Source organism: Oncorhynchus keta, chromosome 16, assembly GCF_023373465.1.
Source record: "Oncorhynchus keta strain PuntledgeMale-10-30-2019 chromosome 16, Oket_V2, whole genome shotgun sequence".
Classification (NCBI taxonomy): Eukaryota; Metazoa; Chordata; class Actinopteri; order Salmoniformes; family Salmonidae; genus Oncorhynchus; species Oncorhynchus keta.
Genome location: NC_068436.1, coordinates 8,229,275 through 8,250,472, shown reverse-complemented (window position 1 = coordinate 8,250,472; position 21,198 = coordinate 8,229,275). Strand labels below are relative to the sequence as shown.

The following is a 21,198-nucleotide window of genomic DNA, read 5'->3' as shown; positions in this document are numbered from 1 at the left end:
GACAAGAATGGTCGCTGTATTTGTCCCAGGCTGTTAGGCAGTCAGTTAGGACAAGTGTTTTTCACCTTAAGTCTAACAAAGTCTGTTTCCCAAATGGCACCCTATTCCCTATATAGTGCACTACTTTTGACCAGGGCCCGTTGCAGCCAAAGGCTCCTACCTGGAATAGCTTTCATTAACTCTCTGAACTCACACAGTACATCAGTTCTAGAACATGTCTCAACATGTCTTTGGCACATGGTGTAATCATGTGTTGACTTGACACATATTACTGTACTCTGAAAATAATTTAATTTACGCATACACAAAACACAATAGAACACAATACACAAATACAAGAGTAAGCATTCCAATAAATCGGTACCAGACAAATGCATCAAATAAAAATGTAAAAACTCAATAATACGATTCATAAGATGTATTCTATGGTGTCTTAAACGTACACACCCCACTCCTCTTCCCCCAGCTGGCCAGTATGAAGAGTTGGAAGGAGATGCGTAACGAGATCCATTACCTGACGGTCAACGCCACGGGCTCCCCCAGCCACATGTACCAGGCCGTGTCCCGTATCGTCTGTGGCCACCCCGAGGGCGGCGGACTGAAGATCAAGTCGCTCAACTGGTACGAGGACAACAACTACAAGGCCCTGTTCGGTAACCACGGCGGCAACGGCAGCGACGACCAACCCGTGTCCGCCTACGACAACACCTCAAGTGAGTCCTTGGTCAACTCCCTGATCTGAACTCTTACATTAATTCATAGTTTTTACTGATATCAAACGTGGATCAATTTGTTTGTAATTTTAATAGTAGAAAAGGGGAGTCTCCATGCACTTCAATCAGATGCAAATTCTGTTTTGTAATTTTTTGTAAAACTTTTAACAGTTTGGGGGGGGGGGGTACAGGATGTATGGACACCAGTGTATTCCTTCCTGGTGTTATGACAGAGATAGCCACAGTAACCCTCTTCAAAGCGTATAGGCTACGGAACACTCCGCCTACGGTGGTGTGATACTAACCTGTGTCCGTCTGTCCTCCGCTCCTCAGCTCCGTACTGTAACAGCATGATGAGGAGTCTGGAAGCCAGCCCCGTCTCCAGGATGATCTGGAGGGCTCTGAAGCCTCTCCTCATGGGAAAGATCCTCTACACCCCTGACACTCCTGCCACACAGAGGATCATACACGAGGTGAGAGACTCTAACGGAAAGAACACCAAAGGAACCTACATATAAATGTTTCTCCGCTAACTCGGCATCGAGGACAAGGCAGCCATTTTAACCATCTCTCTCCGTTCTCTCTCGCTCTCCTGTAACTCTCTCTGATCTCTTTCGCGACTCGCTCTTTCTCTCCTCTCTCTCCCTCATATCAACTTTTCTCTCTTTCTCTCCAATCTCTCTCTCTCTCTCTCTTCCCACCCCACCTCCCCAGATGAACAAGACGTTCCAGGAGCTGGGTATCCTGAGGGACCTGGGTGGGATGTGGGAGGAGATGAGGCCTAAAGTCTGGACCTTCATGGAGAGCAGTGATGAGATGCACCTGGTTCGGGTGAGTTTCTACTCTCTCATCTGATCTCATGGTATTTACAGTTGTAACTACAGTATATACAGTAGCTACAGATCGGTTGTCATGATACCAACCGTATCGGGCACTTTAGAAGAACACAGAAAACAGAGAACAAGATAAGGTTCCACGCATACGTTTGGTGTCGATGGGGTTTGAGTCTGATACTGTTTTCATGGTTCCTATTAGCCTAAAAGAAGGCCGTTGGGGAAGATCTTTTACATTGACGTTTGAGTCATTTAGCAGACTGTCTTATCCAAAGCCACTTACAGTTAGTGCATTCATCTTAAGATAGCTAGGTGGGATGACCACATACCACAGTCATGGTAAGTAAATTTTTCCTCAATAAAGTAGCTATCAGCAAAGTCAGAGCTAGGAAAGTGGGGAAAGTATTTGAAGTGAAAGAACCCCCAGACAGTCCAAGCAATATATAATTTGCTGTGTGGTTTATAATTATTTATGGACAAGATGTTGTTAAGGATTTCGATCACCATAACTAACGTGGTCTATGGTGTCCCTTACGGAAACAAAATTACAGTCAGAGTGCCGTATAACTGCAGTATGCTGCAAATACTGTGTCCAAAATAAAAATCTATGTTTACTGCAGTAATTTTGCAGTGCAGTATATTCTGCAATTACGGTGTCCAAAATACCACAGCCGACTGCAGTTACTGCACTTTTACTGCAGTTTCAAAACTGTAATATTTTTTTGTAAGGGGTTAGAAAAGAGGGGACATTGTTTTCAGTGTACACACAGCAGGTTTATCGTTTTGAGAATCTGACATGCAGTTGAAAGGAAAGGGACAATCAACAATGAAATGACATTATTTGATTTAGGTTAATTTAAGGTAACCGTAGGTGATAGGATCTTTACATTACTTATGGAGGTAACCACCTAACATGGCTCCTCCTCGTGCTATGAGAAAGGCCGTGGTCCTACCAGTCATGTATATCACCAGTCCAATACTGCCACACAGTGGTCGAAAATATATGACAAAAATGAACTCCCAGAGGCATTTTCTCCATTTTCTCCAGCTAATGTCGCCATTAACCACAATGGCTTGTAATTGAATTATCATTACATAATACTTTGTGGTGTGAGTGCTATTGGTAGGAGACACCTGATAATAGATACAGGCTAATGGATAGGATGGATGAACGATTTGAAGGAAACAAAATACAAACACAGACCATTTCTTGCCTTTGAACTGGTGGAAATGCTTATGAGAGAGCTCCACACTACACAAACAACTACAGGCAGCCAACACGACGTCTATACCTGAATCTATATCCGTCTGTTACCTCCTTCCTGTTTAGACGCTGCTTCAGAACAACGCCAGCGCCCGCTTCTTCAACGACCGCCTGGCTGGCACAGAGTGGAAGGCGGAGGACGTGGCCCGCTTCCTGACCAAGACTGCCGAGGACAAACGCCCCGCCGGCTCGGCCTACACCTGGAGAGAGGTGTTCAACGAGACCGACGACGCTATCAGGACCATCTCCCGCTTTATGGAGGTGAGCACCGTTCTCAAGGGCATTTACACGCTTAGATGACACTAATAAGCTCATTTACAGACCGTCGGTGGAATTGGCCCCATTCTATAGTCTACACTCCTATCTAATTCTGGCAGCTCCGTTTAAGGTAAAGGACGTAAGGTAACGAATAAGCCCGTGGTTGGTTTCTGTTGACACTGAACACCAATCGATCGTGGTAATTCTAAGCCTTGGGCTTCCCCGTGAACATCACAGTTACCATGCCTTTGCAAATCGAATCAATTCAATACAGTTTAAGACTTTGGGTCCGTTTGTCAGTGTCTTACGTAACCCTGCTTTCTGTAGCTGAATGCCGATCCATTGGAATGGCTCCAATGAAGGGGTAACTGTTGTTGCCAACCGAATGGTTTTTCCATTCCAGATCATCATACATGACACATACTGTAGGGGTTGAAAAGAGTTTAGGGTGACCATATAGGCCTTGGCTTGGTGACTCTGGTCCCTTCAAAGTATATGAGTCCCAAAAAGCTGGAGCCCAAAACCTTTAAGAGTCATGCTGAATAGCTTATGCTTTTTGTAAGGGTATTTGCGGCTCCTGTAACGCAATCAGGATTTTTCGGTATTAGTGCAGCTCATTACTTTAACACATTTCCTCCGGCAACGCTGTACGCTGCGAGTCGGGACGCAAGTTCAGGGAGTGAATACACGTAATAAATAAATGAACAAAACAAGGAAATCAAGTGAGTAGTTATTCGCCTGACAACCCTTCTCGTATCCCTCCACAGTGTGTTAAAAGCCTGATAACCCTTTTTGTAATCCTCCACAGTGTGTGAACCTGGATAAACTAGAGCCAGTGGCCAATGAGGAAAGACTGGTCAACAAATCCATGGGTCTCCTAGACAACCAGAAGTTCTGGGCTGGGATAGTGTTCCCAGACATCGCCCGTAGCAACAGTTCTGACCTGCCGGGTAACGTCAACTACAAGATCCGCATGGACATCGACAATGTGGAGCGCACCAACAAGATCAAGGACGGGTAAGATCCCATTTCATAAAAATGTTTACCGCGACAACCCTGGCTGGCCAAATCAAATTGTCTCGCAGGTTGTATTTGGCCCGTGGGCCACCTGTTGCCAACCCCTGCTGTAGACTCTAATGTATTTTATGCTTTTAGTTATTCTAGTCATTGAAAGAGTCCCGTATGTTGTAATAAGGTAGTAGAAGCCAATCGTGAACATAGAGTATATAAACACGTCTTCCTAACCTTCTACCCTGGTCTCTCTGTAGTTACTGGGACCCTGGTCCTCGGGCCGACCCCTTTGAGGACCTGCGCTACATCTGGGGCGGTTTCTCCTACCTGCAGGACGTTATAGAACAGGGCATCATCAGGGCGGTGACAGGCAGTAAGGAGAAGACTGGAGTCTACATCCAACAGATGCCTTACCCCTGTTACGTGGACGATATGTAAGTAGCCCTGCGGAGACTTGGAGACATGCTGTTGTTCTATAGCCAGGATGAAGTATTACAGTGTATATGTGAATAACACAATATCATATATATATATATCATGTCGTAGCATAGCATAACACAGCACAGCATAGCATAACACAGCACAGCATAGCATAACACAGCACAGCATAGCATAGCATAACACAGCACAGCACAGCATAGCATAACACAGCACAGCATAGCATAGCATAACACAGCACAGCATAGCATAACACAGCACAGCATAGCATAACACAGCACAGCACAGCATAGCATAACACAGCACAGCATAGCATAGCATAACACAGCACAGCATAGCATAACACAGCACAGCATAGCATAACACAGCACAGCATAACACAGCATAGCATAGCATAGCATAACACAGCACAGCACAGCATAGCATAACACAGCACAGCACAGCACAGCATAGCATAGCAGAGCACACAAGATAACAAAACTCGCCCCCCCCCCCTCACAGGGAGTCAAGCTGAGAAGTAGACATTTTTGAGCATAGAGATGAGGCTACAAGCTCCGGTTAGTTGTTAACACTGCCTGCGAAAGTACGCTGTATCTTTAATCATTTTCAGCGTTTCGGGATTTCTCTGTGCTCCCTCCTCTCCAGGTTCCTGCGGGTGATGAGTCGCTCCATGCCTCTCTTCATGACCCTGGCCTGGATGTACTCTGTGGCCCTCATCATCAAGGGCGTGGTCTATGAGAAGGAGGCGCGGCTCAAAGAGACCATGAGGATCATGGGATTGGACAACGGCATCCTGTGGCTCAGCTGGTTCATCAGCAGCCTCATTCCCCTGCTCATCTCCGCCTCGCTGCTGGTAGTCATACTCAAGGTGTGTGTGGAAGCAGGCACACACACACACACACACACACACACACACACACAGAACCCTTACGCAATCACATACACACACAATTCACCATGTTTCACAATCTCATCCATCTCCTCTGGTCCAATCAGATGGGGAACCTGCTTCCCTACAGCGACCCTTGCGTTGTCTTCCTGTTCCTGGCTTCCTTCGCTGTGGTAACCATCATGCAGTGCTTCCTGATCAGTACCATCTTCTCCCGTGCCAACCTGGCGGCGGCCTGCGGAGGAATCATCTACTTCACCCTCTACCTGCCCTACGTCCTCTGTGTGGCCTGGCAGGACTACGTGGGTTTCGGGGCTAAAGTCATTGTGGTGAGTTCAGATCGCTAATACACTCTTTTGTTGTCGTGGTAATGTTGGAATGGGGATTGTAATGGAGGTGGCTTTGTGAAACCCTCTCACGTGATGACGAGTTACCTTGCCCGAATCTACCTTGTCACTTTTCTGTTTGTTCTTTGTCATAAACCAAGTCCTCTTTTCTAACTTGTGTTCTATTCTCCCATCTTTCTCCAGAGCCTGTTGTCCCCAGTGGCGTTTGGGTTCGGCTGTGAGTACTTTGCCCTGTTTGAGGAGCAGGGAGTGGGAATCCAGTGGTCCAACCTGTTGTCCAGCCCCTTGGAGGAGGACAGCTACTCCCTCACCACCTCCATCTGTCTCATGCTGTTTGACTCCTTCCTCTACGGGGTCATGACCTGGTACATCGAGGCTGTCTTCCCTGGTGAGCAGCAGCCAGAGGAAGTCATGTCGTTTGATGAACCTGTATTGTTTTTGAATGTGTTCCCAAGCATACCTACACACGTTTTCTTATGTCTACCAAAGGTATTAGGCAAATAAATTAGACCAGAAAAGAAATGTCATATTATAAAATGTCATATTATATTGTACATAAAGGAGTGTGTATTTGTACTCATCATGTATGATGCCTGGTACTCCCCTTTAGGCCAGTATGGGATCCCCAGACCCTGGTACTTCCCCTTCACCAAGTCCTACTGGTGTGGAGAGAAACAAGGGAAGAATATACAAGAAAGAAAGGAAGGAAATGCAGAAGGTAGATTTAAAAAAGAAAATCTGCTTACTGCTCTTCTTCTTTAAATGGATTTAACTTTTTTTTTTTTTATTGGCTGATTTTGATTTGAGATATTTCAGATGCTAATTGTGTCTGGTTTCGTCCTCAGCTGTGTGCATCGAAGAGGAGCCGTCTCACATCGAGCCTGGTGTTTACATCAAGAACCTAGTGAAGGTATATAGCCATGGCAACAAGCTGGCTGTGGACGGGTTGACCCTGGGTTTCTACGAGGGGCAGATCACCTCCTTCCTGGGGCACAACGGAGCCGGCAAGACCACCACCATGTAAGGCCTAGGATCAAAGAGCGTAGTCTTGGGGGGGGGGCGCTTCTTTAAAACCTGCATCCAATCCCCTCGATCCCTTACATAACTAGACCAATCATATGCTTCAATGTGCCACGGTTCACAGAGCTGTGGCAGGACGGCTTATGGGGTTTATACACCTTTTATCAATCTAGACATTTTAAACAGCTGAAATGAATTTGTGTGTGAGGGCAATCTTTTGTTTGGATCGTTTTTAACGTCGGGACAGATACAAATAAAACATATTGACACGTTGAAAATACAACAGTCCGATGCAATATGAGTACATTGGAAATGTGTGAAACTAAACTGTGTTGAGTGTAAATTGTGTTAATTGACAGGTATGGCTGTGTGTTCTGATAGGTCCATCCTGACGGGTCTGTTCCCGCCCACCTCTGGCACCGCCTACATCCTGGGCAAGGACATCCGCTCGGAGCTCAGCGCCATCAGACAGAACCTGGGCGTCTGCCCGCAGCACAACGTTCTCTTCAGCATGTAAGTCATCGCTACTGTACCAGGACTGTTACACATGCTCACAGGGGTTGACCGTTTTAGTCCTTCACTAGTTCAAGTAAAACATAATGACTAGTAGTTTCAAACTCAAGTTAATTTGCATGACACGATTGTAGCTGTTTATGACTGACTGTATCTGTTTCTTGCCCTCGTGTCTTCCTCCTCTTCCTCTGTCCCAGGCTGACGGTGGAGGAGCACATCTGGTTCTATGCCCGTCTGAAGGGTCTGTCTGAGGAGAAGGTGAAGGCTGAGACGGAGCAGATCGTCAACGACATCGGCCTGCCTCACAAACGCCAGTGTCGTAGCAACACGCTGTCCGGTAAGTGGCTCTCCTTCCTGTCGATATAACAACTATATCAGCTGTTGTTAAGAATAGTAGTATTGCTGAGAATAATTGAAGCTGATCGATCCTGTTTGTTTTGGTCTCAGGGGGCATGCAGAGGAAACTGTCAGTGGCGTTGGCGTTCGTTGGAGGGTCAAAGGTCGTGATCCTGGATGAACCCACTGCTGGAGTCGACCCCTACGCACGCCGGGGCATTTGGGACCTGCTTCTGAAGTATCGTGCAGGTAACAAACTGTACATTTCATTTGTACTATTTCCCCTGTGCTGGAGGAGTGAGACTGTCATTATGCAAACAATTGCTCTGAAACAAATGTGTATGGAAAACAGGCAAATGATTGGGTAAATAGGCTAACGGCTAGCTTTATATCTCCCTCCTCACCCCCTCAGGCCGCACCATCATCCTCTCAACTCACCACATGGACGAGGCGGACATCTTGGGCGACCGCATCGCCATCATCTCCCACGGCAAGCTGTGCTGCGTGGGCTCCTCCCTGTTCCTGAAGACCCAGCTGGGGACGGGCTACTACCTGACCCTGGTGAAGAGAGACTTCGACCTGACCCTCAGCTCCTGTAGGAACTCCTCCAGCAGCAGCTCTGTCTCCTACAGCAAGAAGGTGGGCCTCCCTCAGCCGCAACCTCAGGCCCTCACAGTCCTAAAGGTAGATTGAAATACATCCGGGATGAAGGGACGGAAATCCCCCAGATCCCGACACCTCCCGACACATATAAACTGCGGTGCTCACTTTTAAAGGTAGATTTAAAGACATCACAGTTGTGAGAAATGGCAGAAATTGAACTCTTCTCACAGCTAGACTGCCCTGATCTTTAAGTCACATAATAACCAAATCAATCGCCCTGTGCCAGACAAAGATAAATGCACCTTTTGCTGAAGAGATTTAGTTTATCTCAGTTAGACTAACCAGTGTTGTTTTTCTCTCTGCAGGGGGACAGTGTTTCTGAGAGCAGCTCTGATGCTGGACTGGGTAGTGAACCTGAGAGTGAAGCCACCACTATTGGTAAGTCAGAAAAATGCCTTCCGAGCACACCTTGATCCCTACAAAAGGGTTGTTTTATTGTAACCTTTTCAATCAATTTGATCAGAAAGGAACAATAAACGATCATTTAAACCGTTTGGTACTCGTCCTTTTTTGGATAACAATAACATGATGACTATGATGCTGACGATAATGATGCTGACGATAATCCTTTTGATCCTTATCTCCTCCTCGCAGACGTAACCATGATCTCCAATGTGATCTTCAAGCACGTCCCCGCTGCCAGGCTGGTTGAGGACCTGGGCCATGAACTCACCTACGTTCTGCCCTACGAGGCGGCCAAAGGTGGAGCCTTCGTGGAGCTCTTCCACGAAATCGACGACCGCCTGTCTGACCTCGGCATCTCCAGCTACGGCATCTCAGACACCACCCTGGAAGAGGTACGGCAAATAACCAAGCAGTTGGATTTTCCACATTTGTTATTCAAATATGCTATATTCTTGTAATTGAGTTATTGTGCATGTATGTTGATTTTGGTTATTTTATTAAAAAAAAAAAACTTATTTATAATACATTTTTGCAGATTTTCCTGAAAGTAGCAGAGGACAGTGGAGTGGACGCTGCTGAACTTCCCAACTCTGGTGAGACATTATCATACTACCCCATTGAAACCCATTTATAGCAAATACTTAATTTCCGTTACTCGTTATTATTCCGTGACTCAACCTTCTCTGTGTCGCCTTTCATTCAGATGGCACCATCCCGGCTCGTAGGCACCGCAGACACGCGTTCGGAGACCACCAGAGCTGCCTGAAACCCTTCACCGAGGACGACGCTTTCGACTTCAACGACTCAGAAGGTGGCCCATGTACCATTTATTACCCATGAACCATCACTTCACTCCTCTCACGTTCCATTGGAACAAAGCGCTCTTCGTTTCGCCGTTAATTCACTAAAAGGATCTCATCTCATTTTAAAGCATCATATTTGTGCATTTTGTCCTTGAACACTGTCGTCACTATTTCCCGCAGCCACAAAGTCATAAACCCTGCCTATTTCTAAAATTTTTCTGCTTTAAATATGCTTTTAAACCTAACCCTCACTTTAATCACACAAACATACCTTATGCCTAACCCTAACCTTAAATGAAAGATGTTATTCATTTTTACAATTGGGCAATTTTCACGATATTTCGACTTTGTGGCTGTGGTAACTAGTGGAAACCACTCAAACACTTGAGGCTCATTCCCTTTCTACTCTTCCTGCCCCAGAATCTCGTGAGACGGACTGGCTGGGAGGCTCGGATGGTAAAGGCTCGTATCAGGTCAAAGGCTGGCGTCTGATTAGACAGCAGTTTGTGGCGTTGATATGGAAACGCTTCCTGTATGCCCGGCGCTCCAGGAAAGGCTTCTTCGCTCAGGTAAACTGGACTCATTCGGGCATTACAGATAACATCAAAGTTGATCAAAGTTGTTAAGTGTTACATTTGAATTCATTATCATTACATGATCTAGCAATGGTGCAGCAGGTACATTGACCTATCTATTGTACTGTGCAAGTTTATACCATATTTTTACTGGCATTGTGGGTAATTGTTTACCTTGGAACCTCCTCATTTGGTAGTGAAGTAGATCTTCAACGTCAAATATCAGTTCCTGTTGTAAACGGAGCCTTGCCCTGTGTTGGTTTCAGATCGTGCTTCCTGCTGTGTTTGTGTGCATCGCCCTCGTCTTCAGTCTCATCGTCCCTCCGTTTGGAAAGTACCCCAGCCTGGAGCTGGAGCCTGGCATGTATGAAGAACAGTTCACCTTCATCAGGTACGACCAAACGCTAACTTTATGGAGCGATGTTAGTGCCAACAGAATGTTTATTTTGTTTTCATATATCTTTGAATATGTAGATACTTCTCGCATTCACTCAGTTATTTGAACCGAGGTTAGAAAGCCTGGAAATCAAAAATCAAAGTGTAGTGTTTCTTACATAGAGAAATGATGTTATGTAAACCTATACAATGAAGGTCACCCATTGGGTTGAAAGAAGTAGTGCCGTGTCTGTTTCCGTGACGACTGTACAATATTATCTCGTTGCAGCAACGACGCCCCTGAGGATGCAGACACTAACAAGCTGCTGGGTGCCTTGACAAACTACGATGACTTTGGTTCACTCTGTAACTCACCGTAAGTCTGACCCCCCCCTACTAACCAAATACAGTGAGGCTAAACTACAGTATCGATATTCACTGGTTGTAAAAGAGTTGATAGTTAAATACTTGTCGCTTTGTAGAGTGATTATAACTCTTTCTCTCTTGCTCTCCCCCGCACCCTTCTCTCTCTCTCTCTCTACCTCTCTCTCTCTCTACCTCTCTCTACCTATCTCTCTCTCTCTACCTCTCTCTCTTTCGCTCTCTACCTCTCTCTTTCTCTCTCTACCTCTCTCTCTATCTACCTCTCTCTCTCTCTCTCTCTCTCTACCTCTCTCTCTCTCTCTACCTCTCTCTCTCTCTACTCCCTCTCTCTCTCTCTCTACCTCTCTCTCTCTCTCTACCTCTCTCAACAGTCACGCTCCTTGTAACACGTTGGATGAGGAGTGGGCCATTCCTGAGGTACCGGAGAGTGTGAGGGACATCTTTATGAATGGCAACTGGAGTATGGAAAACCCCTCTCCTCTGTGTGAGTGCAGCTGTGAAGGACGCAAGAAGATGCTACCTGAATGCCCAGCGGGAGCTGGTGGTCTTCCTCCTCCACAGGTACACACACATAAGAAAACACACACACGCACACAAAAAAACACACACACGCACACAGAAATGCAGATAATGTAGTATCCACAAAAGTTTAATCTCGTTCTTTCTTTCTCTTCAGGTGAAAATCAGTGACCAAGGTACCCTGCAAAATCTGACTGGCAGAAATATCTCAGATTACCTGGTCAAAACCTATGCTCAGATTATCGGGAAAAGGTATAATTGATAGTATTATTTTATTACAAATGTATATGTTTATTTTAATGCTCCATTTGATTTCAATGAAAAAGGAGGTGGAACATTATGTTAATACTGTACATGTTGTCTTTTCACAGTTTGAAGAACAAAATCTCGGTCAATGAATTCAGGTAAACTGGCAGGCGTCAATCTCTCAATGCTAAATACACTGTAGGTCTTTAGAACGTGCCATAGGCATCAGTAGCGGTCTGAGAACATTCTGTACTACGTTATTCAATAATATGCCATTGTGTTTTTTTATGCAGATATGGTGGATTCTCATTGGGCGCAAGGAACACTCAGCTCCTCCCACCAGGTGATGATATTGATCAGGCCATCTCTGAGATCAGACGACGCTTCCACCTGGAAAGAGTAAGCCTTACCATTACATACTAAATATCCCCTATACTTACCCTGGAACAATGCCAATGTAATGTACTGTACAGTATTATCAACATAGAAATAGAATTGCTAGAATGGACGTTCAAGTCCAGGTTCTGTTTTGCATGTAACGGCGGCCATTTTGAGTGTACTCATGGCTGTGCCACTGAAATTATCAGGGTCTGAGGGGCTTTGTCCCTTCTAACAATTCAATTTCTATGATTACCAATACTTGCTATTGTGTTTAAATGTTGGCATTTAATGTTGTTAGGGTTAGGTTGTGTAATTAACTGTTTCTTGCGGTCTTTCTCTGTATAGGGCACTGCTTCTGACCGTTTCCTTGCCAGCTTATCCAGTTTTATCCAGGGACTGGACACTAAGAACAACGTCAAGGTTAGTTTAGTGCTTTGGTGCAAATTTTCCACACTCGTATAAATGTAGGGATCAACTGCAGGTCTTTTGTTGCACAATTTAGATTGCACAGTGATTCATTTAATCACATGTTGAACTTCGTTCCTGCTTGTACTGTGGGAACATTGTTTGAGACCCAACACAGTAGATTTCTATGCTTACACAGCTGAAAAGCTTTTAAAATTGCTACGGCTGCACTTTGACCTTTAATAAGCAGGTTCAGACCGACGGAAATGCCATGACCAGGAAATGAGACTTGAGGAACGAAGAGGAAACGCTCACACTGTTTTTCAGGGAACTTGAACGATGTTGATTATATCCAGACCAAAGACCTTTTGTTCTAGAACCTAAAGTCACTCATCATCACTTCCGTTATTCTACCAAGAAGCGGAAGATGAGGCCTTTGGACGCTTAGTCAGTTTTCGCATTTATCGCTTCCGCCATTTTTAAGACCTCACAAAGACACTTCTTCCTTCCTCTTGTTTTAATAGCTCCTCCCTCCTAACCTCTGTCCTGTAACCTCTGACCCCATCCAGATCTGGTTCAACAACAAGGGGTGGCACAGCATCGGGTCTTTCCTGAACGTGATGAACAACGGAATCCTGCGCGCCAACCTGCCCGCCGGCCAGGACTCCAGCAAGTACGGCATCCGTGCCTTCAACCACCCACTCAACCTCACCAAGGAGCAACTGTCCCAGGTCGCACTGTAAGTACCTAGCCAACAACTCATATTCTTCCATGAAATACATTTCTCATCTATCAATAACATGGATTGCTAGAAATCTACAGCATGACCTTGCACCTCCTTATAGTAATTGAAAGGTCGCTAGTTCGAATCGCAGAGCCGACAAGGTGAAAAATCTGTTGGTGGGCCCTTGAGCAAGGCACTTGATCCTAATTTCTCAATGGAGGGGTGAATCAGAGAGAGTTGGGATACGCAAAAAACACATTTCCAAATCACACATGAATATAATACACACTGTGTGAAATAGAACAAATATAAATACCTACCTAATTACTAATTAATTTTTTTATTTTTTTATTAAAAAAGCATGGCAGCACTTTACTTAAAGCATCCAGGCATACTGCTTTCTAACCTGTTCTATGTATGACTCAGAAGCATCTTTTTCCCCTCTGCGTGCTCCCCTCCAGGATGACCACCTCTGTGGACGTGCTGGTGTCCATCTGCGTGATCTTCGCCATGTCTTTCGTCCCGGCCAGCTTCGTAGTCTTCCTCATTCAGGAGAGAGTCAACAAGGCCAAACACATGCAGTTCATCAGTGGGGTGCAGCCCTTCCTCTATTGGCTGTCCAACTTCATCTGGGACATGGTAAGGCTTCTCATCTCATCCTGCACTCTTAGGAAGAAGAAAAAAAAAGAACCTTTACGGGTTCTTCGGCTGTCCCCATAGGAAAACCATTTAAAGAACCCTTTTTGGTTCCATGTAGAACCCTTTCCACAGAGGGTTCGACATGGAACCCAAAATGTTTCTACCTAGAACAGTGGAGGCTGCTGAGCGGAGGACGGCTCATAATAATGGCTGGAATGGAGTCAATGGAATGGTATCAAAAATGTTGTTTCCATGTGGTTGATGCCATTCCATTGACTCCCTTCCAGACATTATTATGAGCCGTCCTCTCAGCAGCCTCCACTGGCCTAGAACCAAAAAGGGTTCTACCCGGAACCAAAAAGGCTTCTCCTACGACAACAGCCAGAGAATTGTAAGTTCTAAGAGTGTAGAGAGGTCAGTGTGGATGTACAGTATACCATATACATTAGTTTACAGTGACTAGTGAACGTACACCCCATTTAGATGTCATTTGACATCAGCATAATGTGAAGACTGTACACTTTCAATAACCTGTATATTAGACTTAATACAAATGACTTGAGACACCATCTTCTCCGTTGTTTGAAGTCAACTCATTGGAAAAGCTCTGTATCTGGACTGTACGCAGCATGTTCCTTTGCCCTGAAAGGGTGCGTGACTGTATGAGAAAGTCCTGAATGTCCTGCCCTCTTCCTGTATATGTTCCAGTGTAACTACATCGTCCCTGCTACTCTGGTCATTATCATCTTCATCTGCTTCCAACAAGACGCCTACGTCTCCTCCACCAACCTGCCTGTACTGGCTCTGCTGCTGCTGCTCTATGGGTGAGGGACACACACACACACACACACACACACACACACACACACACAGAGGTACACACATGCAGAAACACACCACACGCAGAAACACACACCACACACAGAGGCACACAGATGCAGAAACACACACCACACGCAGAAACACACACAAACACACGCAGAAAACGTGCAGGCACATATGTCGCACACTCAGATATGTCGCAGACAAACCACGTCACTCACCATATATCCTAGCGATTGCAAGGCTGCGTCGATATACGATTGGGAGTCACAGTGTACCTGTTCTAACTTCCTTTTTGATGTCTGTCCCTAGGTGGTCCATCACGCCCCTGATGTACCCGGCGTCCTTCTTCTTTAAGATCCCCAGCACGGCCTACGTGGTGCTCACCTCCGTCAACATCCTCATCGGCATCAACGGCAGCGTCTCCACCTTCGTCCTCGAGCTCTTCGGCAGCAACGTGCGTACAACAAGGCTTCATAGGGCTTCTTAAGACTTCATGGGGACTTAATAGGGCTTCATATGGCTTCGTTAGACGTCATAGGGACTTAATAGGGCTTCATATGGCTTCGTTAGACTTCAGAGTGACTTATAGGGCTTAATGAGACTTCATAGAACTTGCGAAAGTCATTAGGTGGACCCATACTGCAGAAATCAAAGATCTCGGTGGAAATGCTTTTTATCCGTGTGACATACTGTTTCAATTTAGCACGTAATTTATTACAACATTTAAAGGGAATTTAATTAAATGGGGACTTTAGAAATGAAGGTGACAGTTTGACTGATTGGGTGTTGTTCTACTATGTGACAACAGGAGATCGGAGGGATCAATGACATCCTGAAGAACGTGTTCCTGATCTTCCCTCACTTCTGTCTGGGCCGAGGCCTCATCGACATGGTGAAGAACCAGGCCATGGCCGACGCTCTGGAGAGGTTTGGTAAGTAGGCTCAGGTCATAGGTCATAGGTCGTTTATTACAATAGGACAAAAATGTAATGTCAATGAATCAAGTTTGTGATTTAATGTTTTTTTTAATTATTATTATTGTTAATTTGTCAATGCTGTGCTTCTGTTTCTTGACAATCATCTGTTCCTTCCATTGGTTCAAGGTGAGAACCGGTTCCGTTCCCCTCTGGCGTGGGACATGGTGGGCAAGAATCTGTTCGCCATGGCTGTGCAGGGCGTGGTCTTCTTCACTATCACCGTGCTCATCCAATACCGCTTCTGTATCAAGGCCAGGTAGGCGTGGCCTTGCATTTCATTGGACAGATTAATCGGACTCTTTTGTTGTGTCCTTTATCCACTTTCTATTTTAAAAATAATACAAATCAAAATTGTCAAGTCAGTAAAACATTTTGTATCCATAATGATCTGCTGTAAATATCCTCCCTGATCTGATTGGTTGTCTCAGATCTTTGCGCACCGACCAGAAACCTATCGGTGAGGAGGATGAAGACGTGGCCAGAGAGAGGCAAAGGATTATGGGAGGAGGGGGACAGTCTGACATTCTGGAACTCAAGCAGCTGACCAAGGTGTACAATAGAAAACAGAAACCAGCAGTGGATCGTCTTTGTGTGGGAATTCCTCCAGGAGAGGTGAGCTGGCTCTGCTACCACTGTACAGCATAGATAGGGACGGGAGTTTTCCCCGGCCACATGACCTGACCTGCTCATTAGCCTCCATTAGATTAGTTTTCCTGGTCACATGATCATTAGACTCCACTAGACTAGTTTTCCTGGTCACATGACCTCACCTGATCATTGGTCTTCAATAGACTAGCTTTACTGGTCAGGTCAGATGGTCAGGAAAAGTTGCTGGCCCTGCCCATAGATTCTCCCCTTTCCATATCCTGTTGGTGGTTCAGTCCAGTGAAACTCCCCTCTCTCTCCAGTGTTTTGGTCTGCTTGGGGTCAACGGAGCAGGAAAGACGAGCACCTTCAAGATGCTGACTGGAGACTCAATAGTCACGAGTGGAGAAGCTTACCTGGCGGGAAAGAGGTGAGAAGGATAGTAAAGACAATTAAACAAGCTGAACAAATTGTTATTATGGTATTTATGCAGTACACAGGTGCCGTATTTTACAGTATATCTTAATGGTTAAATGCATGATTGATTATAGCCTCTAAGACCTTGTTCACACGGAAGCTTCCATGACCGTTGTACCTCGCAATAGTCTTGAATTGCGTACTGTGAACGGAGTCTTAAATAGTTTGGAGGTGTGTGCTGTTGTGACTGACAGTGTGCGTTCTCTGTGTGGCCTGTCAGTGTGTTGACGGAGATAAACGAGGTGCACCAGAACATGGGCTACTGCCCTCAGTTTGATGCTATCAATGACCTGCTGACTGGCAGGGAGCACCTTGAGTTCTACGCCATCCTGAGGGGGGTTCCCGAGAAGGAAGTGTGTGAGGTGAGTGTGTTATCCTCTTGACAAAAAAAATAACATTCTTACAACCGTGACATTTTGTGCCCTGTCAAAGGACAGGTAACTTATGTTATGCTCTTTATTTGGAGACCTTGTTGTTTGTCCATTTTAAGGACATGTTTTTGTTTTATGGGACGGGTTGTTTTAAGGGACGGGTTGTTTCTGTTTACTTCCTGAATTGACTGAAGTAAGATGGGATTGACCCCAGTCTCCTCTCTCTCTCTCTCTCTCTCTCTCTCTCTCTCTCTCTCTCTCTCTCTCTCTCTCTCTCTCTCTCTCTCTCTCTCTCTCTCTCTCTCTCTCTCTCTCTCTCTCTCTCTCTCTCTCTCTCTCTCTCTCTCTCTCTCTCTCTCTCTCTCTCTCTCTCTCTCTCTCTCTCTCTCTCTCTCTCTCTCTCTCTCTCTCTCTCTCTCTCTCCTCTCTCTCTCTCTCTCTCTCTCTCTCTTTCTCTCTCTCTGGTCCAGGTGGCAGAGTGGGGCATCCGTAAACTAGGCCTGATCAAGTATGTGGACAAGGCAGCAGGGAGCTACAGTGGAGGGAACATGAGGAAACTCTCCACGGCCATGGCACTGATCGGTGGTCCCCCCGTGGTCTTCCTGGTGAGTAGGCCTACTTTATGAGCCTTTTAACTAACTAATAATTTGTTCATATACCCAAACGTGGTTATAATGTTATTCAGTCATGGTACGTTACAGTATAGCAATGTGTGTGAACTGGACCAACCTTTTAAGTTCAAGTTCAATACCTATTACAGTATCTAGGGCCCAGAGTTTTTCCTGATCACGTCATGGTCAGTTGGAAAAAGTCCCAGCCCAACCTAGAACCTAGAAACCAATCTCTCCATTGAGGATGTCAACAATAGACCAGGCGCTAGAGGATGTTGTTTCCTACACCAACTTGTTCCTGGGCCTAGTCTGACCAGGCTGTGGTGTTGTTATTCTTTGTGACTGACAGGACGAGCCCACCACTGGTATGGACCCCAAGGCCAGACGGGCTCTGTGGAACTGCATTCTCAGTATCGTCAAGGAGGGGCGATCAGTGGTTCTCACCTCGCACAGTATGGAGGAGTGTGAGGCCCTGTGTACGCGGATGGCCATCATGGTCAATGGGAGGTTCCGCTGCCTGGGCAGCGTACAGCACTTAAAGAACAGGTAAGAACAGAGAGGGGGAGAGATGGGATGTTCAGTAGTGAATCACTACATTGGTGAAGAAGCACTGTGGCCATTTTGGATCAACATTGAGCTAACGCTAATCATCCCTATGCGTTTCCTCATTCAGATTTGGGGATGGCTACACCATCATCCTCCGGGTGGCAGGACCAGACCCGGACCTGAGGCCGGTGATGGAGTTTATTGAGAAGGAGCTTCCAGGCAGCACTCTGAAGGAGAAGCACAGGAACATGCTGCAGTATCAGCTGTCCTCCTCCAAAACCTCCCTGGCACGCATCTTCAGCATCCTGGCCAAGAACAAGGAGTGGCTGCACATTGAGGACTACTCCGTTTCCCAGACAACACTAGACCAAGTAAGCACTGAGGCTGGTTGAAGACGTTGTCGTAGACCATTTTGATTATCGTAGCAATTACTATTTTATAATAAAATAAAGTAATAAAGTTGTTTTTCGAGGGGGTCTTGCATAGGTTTAGATGAAATGAGTGTTTCATTGTCAATACAAAATAGAACAATAAAAATAAACATTTAAACCAAAATACAAACGAAACAACCGTTGCTTGCATAGCACACTGATTCATCTGGTCCGTGTGTGTTCTCTTGTCTTCAGGTGTTTGTCAATTTCGCCAAGGACCAAAGTGACGAGGACCACTTAAAAGACATTTCCGTGCACAAGCGAGAGGCGGTGGCAGTGGACATTACTCAGCTCAAGTCTTTCCTCACCGACGAGAAGGCCAGGGAGAGCTGTGTGTGAATCCAAGGCTGAAGTGGAACTCTATTCCCTGCGTAGTGCGTTACCTTCGACCAGAGCCTGGTCAAACAAGTGCGCTATATAGGGTATAGGGTGCCGTTTTGGACGAACCCTGTGTCTGTTCCTATCCCTCTCCCAGATGAACTGCTGAGGCCCCTGTAGACGGGTCATTCTGGAGAGGAGGGTTTTCTACTTTATTGTAGCGGTCTTTTAATTCTTTCTCAGTGGGCTGCCCAGCGTTAGCGTTCTTTGTAGGGCGACACGAGAACGAGCGGCAGAAGTTCAACACTGAAACTCAATGCAAATCAATGCAAATCAATGCAAATCAATAAAGATGATACAATCCTCATGAAGTGTTCTCCGAGGAACAGCCTTGTGCCCCTCGCTAGCTAGATTGAAAAGACTTTAAAGTTGTACCCCAGGCAGAGCATGAAGGGTTCTCAGTTTCTGTGTGCTCACTCGACCAGGACCTTCGACACACTCGACAATGTAAAAAGTAGTTCCAATCAACTCGCTCACTGCCAACCGACAGTCACTTTGATTCAACGTCTATTTTCTCTCCCTCGCTTTGTTACCACGAAAAGTACTTTTTTTATGAACTGGAAGAACAAGAATCAATTTCAACGACAGTCCAATCCCAAATAAAAGACATTTTGAATACAGTATATTGATCAATTTAGTTTTGCATCTGAAAAAATGGAACCTAATGGTGTTTGTTGTATTATTTTATATTTTTTTAAAGATGACTATTTTGTCGTTGTTGTCATGACGCCCAGCACAGTGCCTGCAATCATGGTGGAGATAATGTTAACACTCCAAAAGAGAGACCATGGAATGTTCTGGAATGACGAAGCAAAAAGGCCAGAGCTTCTTTAGAACCCTGAAGGGATGTCAGAGAGACCTTATTGATTACTGCTTCAAATGTACTGTCCTATGGCAGTGAGGTGTCCATTTCTGTACCTCTGTATGTGAATGTGCAGTCTAATAATGACAAAGGTTGTTTATGAGCTAACAATCATCCGTCTGACATTTGTGACAGGTTTTCTGAAGTGTGAGGATGGAACTACATTTCATGCTTTCTAATAGCGGACAACCTACTGGGTTTCCCCCCCCAGCAGGCTTCAAGATTCTGTGTTAAAAAGCGGTATTACTAACATGACCACGGGAGAAATGGGACTGCGTATTCATTTTTTTCTTCATGTTCATTTATATATGTATTGTGAAGTGACAGGAGAACAGACGTTGATGAGATATATCTTCAATATAGAATATATATATATATATATATATATATATATATTTATATGAATATGTGTCGTTCAGTAAACACTGTCACCAGTGCCAAAACGTTGAGTCAACGTTATGCTGAGGTTGAGTCAGGATGGCGGGCGACTTATTTGTACACTTTTACTTGTCTTTTTCCTTGAACAGCTGACTTCCTGTAGTTCAGCCACCATCTTTGGAGTTTTTCGCCGAGCACGTGGCTACACATGGAGGCTGGGTCTCACGTGTTGCTCACAAACGATCCAATCATCATTGTACTTTCTGTTGCCGTTGCCACGGTCCTTCTTGTGCATTATTATTCCTGACCATAACCCCAAATGTACACCTCCCTCTTCTGTAACTCCCGGTGTTGTATTTACTGACACACAACACTTCTGCCATATTAACATACAGACTTAGGGCCAAACAAACACGATAAAAGGCAACAGTCAAATTGAGAGGGACCAGACCAATAAAGTGCCACTGTTTTGGTTGCGTTACGATGAATACTACGTTCACGCGGACAGAATAGCTGATGACACAAAGATGTGACGTGGACACCTTCTAGCACTTTATAGAAGTTTTCTATGTAATCTAATCTACACAGTACAGGATTTACACTGGAATAGCCCCAGATTTCAGAAGACACACCTGAAACTACAATGGATTTTGTTTGTTCCACGACAAAAAGAAGAAAAAACAATTGAGGAGAAAGTGTCCGACAGTACCGTGGTAGTTATTTTCTTGTGCTTGAATATTATATGTTTACATTTGAAGTATTAAAAATTGTTTGTTTCTGTTTTTTTGTTGTTGTGTACAGTACTTATTGACATGAATAAAAATTGATACATTTTGAAGATAGTAGTTTGTCCGCTTTCTTTAAATCTTAACAAGTCTGGATATCTTTAAGGTAAAGTGTTTTCCAAATCCTTTCTAAAAATACATCGCTTATATTTTGCCCTTATTTCTACAATAACTCAAGTCAAACAACTTCATGTTAACAGGTGGCACCATTTCTGCTGTTTACATGTCAAC

The 21,198-nt window shown here is 45.1% G+C and overlaps 1 protein-coding gene across 2 annotated transcripts in view; it reads left to right on the top strand.

Annotated features, from left to right (window-relative positions):
• The window catches only part of LOC118395541 (phospholipid-transporting ATPase ABCA1-like), a 45,044-nt gene extending 24,024 nt beyond the window's left edge, over window positions 1–21,020 (top strand). The window contains exons 9-48 of one of the 2 annotated variants that reach the window (XM_052464672.1): window positions 467–713; window positions 1,047–1,186; window positions 1,428–1,544; window positions 2,877–3,071; window positions 3,877–4,085; window positions 4,337–4,513; window positions 5,163–5,385; window positions 5,514–5,735; window positions 5,937–6,141; window positions 6,364–6,471; window positions 6,599–6,773; window positions 7,155–7,286; window positions 7,484–7,623; window positions 7,734–7,871; window positions 8,035–8,261; window positions 8,591–8,663; window positions 8,880–9,082; window positions 9,226–9,283; window positions 9,394–9,501; window positions 9,914–10,062; window positions 10,335–10,459; window positions 10,733–10,819; window positions 11,199–11,388; window positions 11,504–11,598; window positions 11,718–11,750; window positions 11,886–11,991; window positions 12,319–12,393; window positions 12,948–13,117; window positions 13,564–13,741; window positions 14,450–14,565; window positions 14,876–15,020; window positions 15,375–15,498; window positions 15,670–15,799; window positions 15,972–16,155; window positions 16,452–16,558; window positions 16,826–16,967; window positions 17,447–17,581; window positions 17,937–18,133; window positions 18,261–18,504; window positions 18,760–21,020. In XM_052464672.1, coding sequence (XP_052320632.1) covers window positions 467–713; window positions 1,047–1,186; window positions 1,428–1,544; window positions 2,877–3,071; window positions 3,877–4,085; window positions 4,337–4,513; window positions 5,163–5,385; window positions 5,514–5,735; window positions 5,937–6,141; window positions 6,364–6,471; window positions 6,599–6,773; window positions 7,155–7,286; window positions 7,484–7,623; window positions 7,734–7,871; window positions 8,035–8,261; window positions 8,591–8,663; window positions 8,880–9,082; window positions 9,226–9,283; window positions 9,394–9,501; window positions 9,914–10,062; window positions 10,335–10,459; window positions 10,733–10,819; window positions 11,199–11,388; window positions 11,504–11,598; window positions 11,718–11,750; window positions 11,886–11,991; window positions 12,319–12,393; window positions 12,948–13,117; window positions 13,564–13,741; window positions 14,450–14,565; window positions 14,876–15,020; window positions 15,375–15,498; window positions 15,670–15,799; window positions 15,972–16,155; window positions 16,452–16,558; window positions 16,826–16,967; window positions 17,447–17,581; window positions 17,937–18,133; window positions 18,261–18,504; window positions 18,760–18,903 — 5,973 coding nt within the window. In that variant the 3' untranslated portion in view covers window positions 18,904–21,020. Of the gene's footprint in view, window positions 1–466; window positions 714–1,046; window positions 1,187–1,427; window positions 1,545–2,876; window positions 3,072–3,876; window positions 4,086–4,336; window positions 4,514–5,162; window positions 5,386–5,513; window positions 5,736–5,936; window positions 6,142–6,363; window positions 6,472–6,598; window positions 6,774–7,154; window positions 7,287–7,483; window positions 7,624–7,733; window positions 7,872–8,034; window positions 8,307–8,590; window positions 8,664–8,879; window positions 9,083–9,225; window positions 9,284–9,393; window positions 9,502–9,913; window positions 10,063–10,334; window positions 10,460–10,732; window positions 10,820–11,198; window positions 11,389–11,503; window positions 11,599–11,717; window positions 11,751–11,885; window positions 11,992–12,318; window positions 12,394–12,947; window positions 13,118–13,563; window positions 13,742–14,449; window positions 14,566–14,875; window positions 15,021–15,374; window positions 15,499–15,669; window positions 15,800–15,971; window positions 16,156–16,451; window positions 16,559–16,825; window positions 16,968–17,446; window positions 17,582–17,936; window positions 18,134–18,260; window positions 18,505–18,759 lie in introns of both variants that reach the window. The other variant, XM_052464671.1, reaches the window with a different exon arrangement.
• The last annotated feature ends 178 nt before the right edge of the window (window positions 21,021–21,198 follow it).